The sequence below is a fragment of the Nuphar pumila genome, chromosome 2 (assembly GCF_984573655.1).
Source record: "Nuphar pumila chromosome 2, dmNupPumi1.hap1.1, whole genome shotgun sequence".
Lineage (NCBI taxonomy): Eukaryota > Viridiplantae > Streptophyta > Magnoliopsida > Nymphaeales > Nymphaeaceae > Nuphar > Nuphar pumila.
Genome location: NC_143250.1, coordinates 91700584 through 91709773, shown reverse-complemented (window position 1 = coordinate 91709773; position 9190 = coordinate 91700584). Strand labels below are relative to the sequence as shown.

Below are 9190 nucleotides of genomic sequence, written 5' to 3'. Positions count from 1 at the left end.
AACACATACAAAGAAATGCAAACTCGGGAGGGGACTGCAAACCTTCTTCCCGTGTAAGTGATGCAGATGACAGCAGCACACTCTCCCCTCTTGTCGAAAAGCTGCATCGTTTTGTGCCATGACTGATGTCTTTTCCCTTACATTAATTGTCGCACTGGAACATTATCCTGACCTTGACGAGCTGGAAGAAGACCCGATCTTTTCCTTTCCAGGCTTAAGAATCTGAAAGGAGCAGAGGAGGTTTGTGTCGACAAGCATCATGGCTCCTGCATTATTGAATTCTCCACAGTAATTGGGAGCAGAAAATATGGTGACAAGCTGTCTATCTGCAAAGAACTCGTACCCGTCTTCCACAACCTGAACGCAGAATGTTGTTAGAATGAAACACAGATGCCTATAACTGGTATCATATCATGTATGATTTGAGAAGCACTAAAAAAGTCACCTGGTGCGCCCTACAGACGAGATCCAAGTCATGTTTCTTTAGAATCTCGGCCACCTTGTCTGCTCCAAAGGTGAAAGAGACCCCTCTGTCATTCTCCCTCCATCCTTTAATGTCTCTATCTGGATCTGCCCATAGAAGATCGCACAGCAGCCCTTGTTCCGGCACATCTATTGGCCGTTCGATCGTCTTTATCTGCTCCAGGCTATCCAATTCTGGTGATAACCCACCGTGCATGCAGATAATCTTATCGTCTATGATGGCTGCAACAGGTAAACAATTGAAGCAATCCGTGAAAGTCCTCCAGAGTCGGACGCTAAACCTGCGCTTGCATTCATCATAGAAGCCATAGATTCGGTTAATTGATGCACATTCATGGTTTCCTCGCAAGAGGAAGAAGTTCTCGGGGTACTTGATCTTGAATGCTAACAGTAGGCAAATAGTTTCTATGCTCTGTTTGCCTCTGTCTACATAGTCACCCAGGAACAGGTAGTTGGCCCGCGGAGGGTAGCCACCATACTCGAACAAGCGTAGGAGGTCTGCATACTGACCGTGGATGTCACCTGCAAGGAACACAAAAGGATCATCAGAGAGCCGCTATTCAATGCAATCCTGTAAAAGGATAACGGCATTTTGGGGAATCCTGTTAATGCTTCTGACAGCATCCATCACTTGTTCAGTAGAGGAGTTCCAAGTGTTGAGGACTATCACCTTGGGGCACTTCAAACCTGAGTGACCAATCCCTGTGGAGAGCGTCCCACAACCAACGCTCTCCATGGATTGATTGGTCAGGTGCCCGAAGTGAGTCTCCAGCACCTGATCTTTAAAAAAATTATGGTGGAAAAACCACAACCAAAAATAATATGCATCAAACCACAATCATTTACATCGGTGAAACCGATACACCTCCGAGATGGATAATAGCAGAAGCATCCCTTGCGACCAAATATGTAGCCATAATCCATACTTCAAATCTAGCATAGAAGCATTCCACAGATTCAATAGAAATATATTGCCACCGGACCCACAATGAGGATTAAAAAGGAAAAAGAGGCAAGCAACCAAGCATTGTACAGATACTGAATTCCTGAATACACTTATAGTGGGCGACATTTTGGCAGTGCAGAGGGGAACATTAATCAACTAAACTGGGTGGCATACATGCTTGGCTAGGTGGCAAAGGAATATGAGACTTGATCCTCATTCCCATTTTTCCGAAACAATCGTTGGATTTAGGCAAGATCGTGGTCCTTAACCTCCGATTGGAGATGGGCTTCCCAGTCTGTCACTTCATCGGACTTCTCGTAAAAGACTAACCATGAAAAATGTGCACAAGATTTTCTAGAAAAGAAGAGATAATCAGTGGCACAAACTGCTAAAAATAGAACCAAAGGCATGCTAAATCTACAGCAAGAGGATGAGTGTGGATGGAATATCGATACAGGGCTTGGTCTCTCATTTATTTTTTTATTGCCCAGCAATCACACAGGCCCCTATCTGAAATATGACTGCTGATGCATGCATACCATGACTATCTGATATTATAATATTTCAGAGATGCAAAAACTAAAGAGCACTTTTAGAAAGTCCGCTTTTATAGTGGTGTTAACTTTGGGATGAAAACGAAACCCATGTTGTGGATGCACTCATTCTGTCGAGGACCACCAAAACAAGAACGCACCAAGAATACCTAGATGAACACAGTTTTGTTTGAAACAGGTTAACCAGCCAACTACTTGGTCATTTTCGACGCAGCTTAATCCAAAGTGTTATATTTTCATATTTGTTCATACCTAAGCAAGCGCATGCTTCACAATTATAGAAAACACAAAAGAACTATGATGGAAACTCATGGGTCAGTCGCAATTTTTTGTGCATCTCTGTAATTTGAAAGGACTAACAAGAGTAATCAAATGTTGATAACTATGTTGGAAAAATACCAAATGAACCTTGTCGGAATCCAATGATCTAAATGCATGCAGATGTTGATATTCCACTCTTATCTGTTTTAAAGCAAATTTCCTAGAGGATCTTGAACTTCATCAAACAACAATCTTATGTTTTGAAAAAGAAGTGAAAACTTACCCTAAGATAAGAAGCCACTTAAAATAGGACATTGTGGTTTGCTTTACCGTTATGTAATCCAGAAAGCACACTTACTAATGGAAAATGTGCTTCTCAAAGACATTCCTATGTATGGAAGCCGCAATGCAAATGTCCTTGCAAATATGTGTGTGTTCAATGTTTTGCAGGCATTCTTCTTCTTCTTGGAAAAGCAGCATTCCACAATTTTCTTAAAATTTCTGCTAGTCTAAAAATCTTCATCACAATTTCCCAAAATGTAGGAGAGCAGGTCAGGTGATCTGTCAAATCATTGTTCTTCACCGTTCATTGCTTCATCACACAAAGACCTCATTGTCCTTGTGTACATTGTGGACCTTGAGGATGTCAAATCACTTTTTTCCCTATCACTTGATCTGCTCTCGACTAACACGCTTTCATAGTACCAGATGTAATCATGATCCTAAGTTAAAGGAAACGCAATAATGCGCCTGGACTAAATCGAGATAACCACGAACACACAGATGAGAAAAGGCATTAGAAATTATGTATGCATGATATTCCTTACCGTATATATGACGAACCTCCAAAACAAAAGAAAAAGAAGAAAAAAATAGGCTGAAAAGATCAAGGAATCAAAACCGCAAACAAAGTTGGAGGCAGCAGCACTTTATCAAGAATAGAGATTTCCTTCCCATCGAAATGCCGCAAAATTACGATGGCGATGGGTGTCAAAAACTTTTAAGTTTCTTTTCTTCTCAACCTTATTTTTTGTGGCCATAGCCATATTTCGCCCCCATCAATTAGGGTATTCAAAACCCAACAATGGTGATGTTATCAAGGAATAGATTTTTCAATTGGGGTGAAAAGATCATCAAGAAGGAAATTGGTTAGAGAGCCGAGAGTGACCGCAGATGTTGATGGGTGCCTCAAGCTCCAGGAGGTTGGGTTGGCTGAGGAAGATTTCCTTGGAAGCGTAGCAGAGCTGCATTATCTCCGAGTCCATCAGCTGCACCCGCTTCACCCCCGACTTGTCGTTGTTGTTGCTGATGGTGGTGTTTTTCCTGGCCTCTAACAACCGGTTTATCAATTCGTCCAACAACTTCTCCTGCATCCCCATCGCCATCCTCGTAGATCTCTCTCTCTCTCTGAATGTGGGTATATCCGTCGACTCTAGACGACGAAGAGGGGAGCTCCGTTCGTTGTTAGAGGCTCTTCCGCTGGTGTCGTGCCGCCGTCCACGCTTCCCGCCGTTTACGGAGATTTTGCCTTTTCAAAGGGAGGTGATGATATAGGTGTGTGTGTGTGTGATGGGTTCATTTGACGATCCCTTCTCTCTTACAACCAGCATTGGCAAGTGGATAGCTTCTAATTTTCGGATCTCCAACCCACCCAAGTATTGAAATACAGGGAATAAAAAACAAAATTAGGAGGAAGAGAGATGGTTGCAAAGTCAAATGGACGTGCCATCACATTCATTCGTTTTTTTTTTTTGTGGCCCAGTTTGTTACGCTAAAAAAGACATCCCACAACCACCTAGGTGGTATCCCCTGTGGTAAGCTGAAGGCCCAGGTTCGAATCCCTCTTCCACGTGGGGCTTAAGAGATATCTGGTAGGGGGTGGCTCCGCGTGGTTGCACGCCTCCCTGTTGTGGGACGTTGCAGGTTCAAAACCCCCCGTGTTACATTGAATAATAACTGGTGGGGTCTGCCTAACCCCATGTTGCCTTTAAAAAAAAAAAGCCATCCCACGTAGTTGACACGTTGTCCCGACAGTTGAGACATTCCGAAATTACTCGCATATCAAATCCAGCTACCAATCGATAAATGCCAACGAGGGCAATGACCTCATTTTCAAAGAAATTTTTTTGTCTTATTACGTCCTTGCATACCCTGTGCTTGTACCCTCATTTTGTTTTCTCATTCCTTGCATTTCAAACTTGCACGAACGAACCAACCAACTGCAAATTCTGATGATATGAAGTGATGGACATATCAGCATTTTTGTCGTCCAAGAAGCTCCTGATTGTTATGGCTTAATCTCTAACGGAGAAAACAACAAATGCCATCATCTCCAATACATAGAATATTTAACTGCATATCACTTCAATTACTTCTAAAGGGCAACCAAATTGCCACTGTCGACAACCAAATGGACGTTTTCTGGAATTTTGAATTTCAGACATCATGTAACATCACATTTTTTCGTGGGTTATTGGCAAAATATAAACAGTACTTAAGAAACCATGGCCCAGAGAGAAAAAAAGAAAAAACTTGGCAGCTATTTATAAATAACCATCAAAATTTTCAGTATTACATCTGCATGGTTGAAATTTATTTAATTAACAAGCGGTTGAAGAGCAAAAAAAGTGAACAATTTTTATGGACGGAGCGAACAAATAACTTCATACTTTAAGCAAATATTTGAAATGCATTAAAGAAAAAAGCGATTGAATCTAATAACTGAAAGGTTTTTATTCAAAGGGCTACAACAACTATACCAATGGGTTTTGAACCTGCCAACATAATGTGACTTGCACTAGCTGCCAACAACAGACAAGCGGAGCCTCCATTGGTAATAATAATTGAAAAGTTACATATAAATGACTAATCAAGTTACACATAAATGACTAATCAGTGTGTGTTTTTGGTGATTTACCCAAAAGTATATTAGTCCTACATAACAAGTCAGTATGCAAAAAGCACCAGCCTCGGACCTTATTTGCTAGTGATTGCAATACTTCCACAAGAAAGTTGCATAGTTTATCAAGTAAGAAAATAGCATCGTCCATAAGTCTCTTCAGAGTTTCAAACTCTTTCACACGAAGGAACAGTGTGAAACCATGGTTTTAGTTTAAGACATTTCAAGGTACAAGGCATACCTTTCAAAACAGACTAGATTTATTTTTTAACAAGACCGGGAAAGTGAAAATTACTTCACAGAAGAACGCATGAAGAACACAGATGCTCAAAGGTCCACAGAAACAGATACGTTACAAAGTATCCAGTCCAAGACCATCGAGAGAGGTATCCAGGTCTCCAATACACAGCATTCTGATGGTAAAAGAAAAATGATCAAGTAGCAGCAGTAGAAGAAGAATTCACGGAAGATGATTTTGACATATTAACATCAGCCTGATTATCAAGAGCACTAGCAGCCGACTCCACATGCTGAATCAGGAATCCATAAATCTTCCTTTTCAACTGATCTGTCTTCTTAGACAAGGAATCCTCAACTTTATTTGAGAATACCAGATCCAACCATGCAAAAACACGTTTCAACTGTGACAAGATAACAGCAACCTCACTGCCTTCATGTTGGAAGCTTTTCCTATGACCATGGTTTTCCCCAAACACTCGAAAACCAGCCTCTAGTGCATCCTCTACAAACTGCAGAAACCAAAGCTGCATCTCCCGCCTCAAGTCCCTTGCAAAATCAGTAGTCTCTTTCACTCCACTACCCCTAGTCCATACTCCAAATGACTGGGTAGAATTACTCTTGGAAGCCGTACATGTGGAGAGCCTCTTCATGGTGCCAGACTTCGGTGGAGAGGGAGGTTTTGAATTAACCTTGTCAGAATTTCCTGCCTGATGCTTTTCTACAGAAGCTTGGTTAAATGCTGAAAGCAAGTGGGTTGCTACTTCATTCTGCTCGTTTAACAATGTGATGGACTCAAGATCAACAGCCAATGCAGTTTCAACCCAAGCAGATATTGACTTTGATCTATCACTATACACCAAACTCAGCTTGTGTGGTGATGCATCTGGGGCATTATCATTACTACGACAAACGGAAAGACCTTCTGCAATTGTTACCGACTTTGCAGCAATGTCATACACTTCAAAAAACTGATCAAGGGAAGGAAGTGGATCAACAGCATTGGCAGAAGCGCATAACTCAGAAAACATGCTGCACAAAGCAACAGATCAGGAAGATCAATGTACCAAAGAAGGGCGAAAGTTCATCTTCCAGAAAGAGACTTTGCAGCTGAATGCATCAGCAATTAGGGGGCATTTGTCTTTCGCGTAAAGCTGGGGCTTTCCACGGAAACGTGTGCCCGTCGATGTGTTTCCGTGGGGCCCCACAGCGGCAACACAAACGCTGGGTTCCCTTTCATAGGGAACCCCGAAATCAACGCTGGACCTGCCCCACCTTACCCCACCCCTTTCAGCAGAAAGGTTTCCTGTTGGGGGATGGGTGTCCGATTCCTTTTCAGTGGAAGACGAGTCCGTGGAAGAAGCGCACCGGCACCTTCTTCCGTGACAAGCAAACGCCCGCTTAGGAGGCGTTTGTGTGTCGCAGAAAGCTGGGACTTTACACGGAAGCACACGCCCATCGATGAGTTTCTGAGGGGCCAACAGGGGCAACATAAACGTCGGGTTCCCTTTGCGAGAAAGTGTGAAGCTTTACTCAAATACTAAAACATCACCATACATTGAAAGCAGAAAAATGTCTTAAGGAAAACCAAATGCACTAGACAAAACTAAATGAAAGAAAAAGAGAAGGATCATAGGACTATAATAATGAAAACACATTGACAACGAACGAGATAGCTGGAAGTTTAGGTTGCACTATCATAACCAAGGGGTATCAGGCTCGAATCACACAGGGGTTATCCCCCAGCTTGTTTATCAGAAAAAAAAAACTTATTACTGGCAAAAACCATCAGCAGACAAGTAGAGGGAACAACTATGAAGGGGGAAGTATACCTTAGGCTTCTAATCAAGGATTCATTAACACATGCCTCTTCTAGAGCTTCGGCAGCAGCCATGGATGCCATAAATCTCCTTCGTGCAGCCTCCTAGCAGTGCAGAACGAGAAAATCATCAGCACGTCCGGTAATGGACCCTTAAAGCAGGTGGAAAGGAAAAAGGGGGGAAAAGTAAGGAAAGGTTGAACCACCTTTCCACACTTTGCCAGATTAGGATGAACAGAATCCAAGGAAATGCTACCGTCAGTCCACTTCCGATCATGCACAATGATTCTTGGAACAACATGGCCCGGCTTCTCCACCACCGAGTAAGAATCATTCTTCCAAGCTAACTTTGGTTTCTCAAAGGAAGCAGAATCATCATCATGCAGCACATTAGCATCACTCAATCTCCGGGACATCGCTTCCTGCAGTCTCATCAGGGTGAATCACAAAAGATAACAAGCCTAACATTCGGAATTAAAAAAACTAGAAGCTCCAATAACTGCCATATAAAACCAAATGCAATGATTTGAGGAGGAAAAGCTGTATAAATAACACTGAAGATTAATCATGAAAGGATATAATTGGTCAAAAGAAAAAAAAATGAACATAATTTGGTCCCATAATCCAAAACGTGTTGGATAATAACATCAAAGAAGTTGGAAATCAAGAGGGGTGGCCCAAAGGATAGCATAGAGGAATGGTCAATCATCTCTACACAACTGATGGTTTCTAATTACCAAGAAAGAAAACATACCTGAGTTCGCAAGATCGCTTTCGCGTCTGGCTTGTTTTTGGGGACGCCCTTCTCTTTCTTCTCCATTCCAGGAAGAGGTTCCTCCCAACTCTTCCTTAGCGCTCTCCCAGAAGCCGAATCCCCGTCCGAAGCTTTAGAGATTCCCACGCCAGCCAACTTCTTCTTTGCCGATTCGACAGCCGCCAGCGCCGCTGAAACCTTGAGTCCACCAGAAAGCCTTCGCCCTGGCGACAATGAGCAACGCCTAGACGACGCCGATGCTTGCACAGTCCTTCGGCCTGGGGAGCACTGCACCGTCCTCCGGTTACTTGGTGAAGGTTGCCTATACCTTGACGGGACGACGATCGCCAGCTCCCTGCTCGTCTTCTTGTTCTCTTCTTCTGCAGCGACCAAGCTCGGCACGACGCACTTGGAAGGCACGGGCGACGCGGACCGCGAGTTCGCTTTCCCGGACGCCGACCTCCTCCCGGCCACCGGCGATGGGAGCCGCTTCTCAGTCTTAGGCTCATCCCTTTTCCCGACGGAAGGTGTCGGAGAGGGAGCCCGTTTTCTGGCATCTTCAGGTTTCCCGGAAGGCAGATTCTCCTGGGCCGCGAAGACGGGGCGGGAAACCCCACCGTTCTCTGACTGAAGCGGCTCTGATTTCTTCAAGGAAGAGACGTAGGCGAGGATCGGTTCCATGGACTGTTTTGGGTCGGAAACCGGTTGGATGACGAAGCCGGTCTTGGAGATCCTGGCTATGAGGGGCTCCGGGTTGCCTATGCAGGGGTGGCGGCCAGGGATAGGTCGGATTCCGGCGACCCGGGGAACGGGCGAGGCGAAATCGAGCTTTTCGACGTAGGCGAACTGGCCGAGCTGCAACTTGTTGGTGAGGATGAGGTCGTTGTCCCGGTCGGAGAGGGAGACGTAGGTGGAGTGGGAGGAGTCGGAGACCTGGAGGTAGTAGCCATGGTTGGGCCAGAGGTCGGCTCCGGTGAGAGCAGGGACGATGCTGATCACCTGGAGGAGCACGGAACGGTGCTCCCCGGCAACCTTCACGTCGGAGTTTATGGATTGCAGGAGCTTCAGCAGGGTTCCCGGCGTGAGAGAAGCCATGGTAGGCCGTCGGAATCACTGGATTTTTTCTTCTATTTTTTAATCTTCTCTTCTCAGTTTGATTGATCTCTCCCTCTCCTTTTTTTTTGGTTAGGGTTGGTTTTTTGGTAAAGAGAAGAGAGAAAACAGTGAATACTGGTGG

At 44.2% G+C, this 9190-nt stretch overlaps 2 protein-coding genes across 2 annotated transcripts; both read right to left on the bottom strand.

Moving 5' to 3' along the window:
* Positions 1-50: 50 nt before the first annotated feature.
* On the bottom strand, positions 51-3617 carry LOC149846093 (serine/threonine-protein phosphatase PP1 isozyme 2-like). Its single transcript, XM_089996171.1, has 3 exons — positions 3413-3617; positions 446-1005; positions 51-357 (listed from the first exon to the last, which is right to left on the bottom strand). The coding sequence occupies exons 1-3, from the start codon at positions 3615-3617 to the stop codon at positions 163-165; spliced, it is 960 nt and encodes a 319-aa protein (XP_089852297.1). The 3' UTR covers positions 51-162.
* Positions 3618-5577: 1960 nt separating this feature from the next.
* LOC149846092 (protein CORTICAL MICROTUBULE DISORDERING 3-like) lies at positions 5578-9048 on the bottom strand. Its single transcript, XM_089990461.1, has 5 exons — positions 7954-9048; positions 7406-7621; positions 7213-7304; positions 6448-6907; positions 5578-6351 (listed from the first exon to the last, which is right to left on the bottom strand). Exons 1-5 carry the CDS (start codon positions 9046-9048, stop codon positions 5578-5580), a joined length of 2637 nt encoding a protein of 878 aa, XP_089846587.1.
* Positions 9049-9190: the final 142 nt, after the last annotated feature.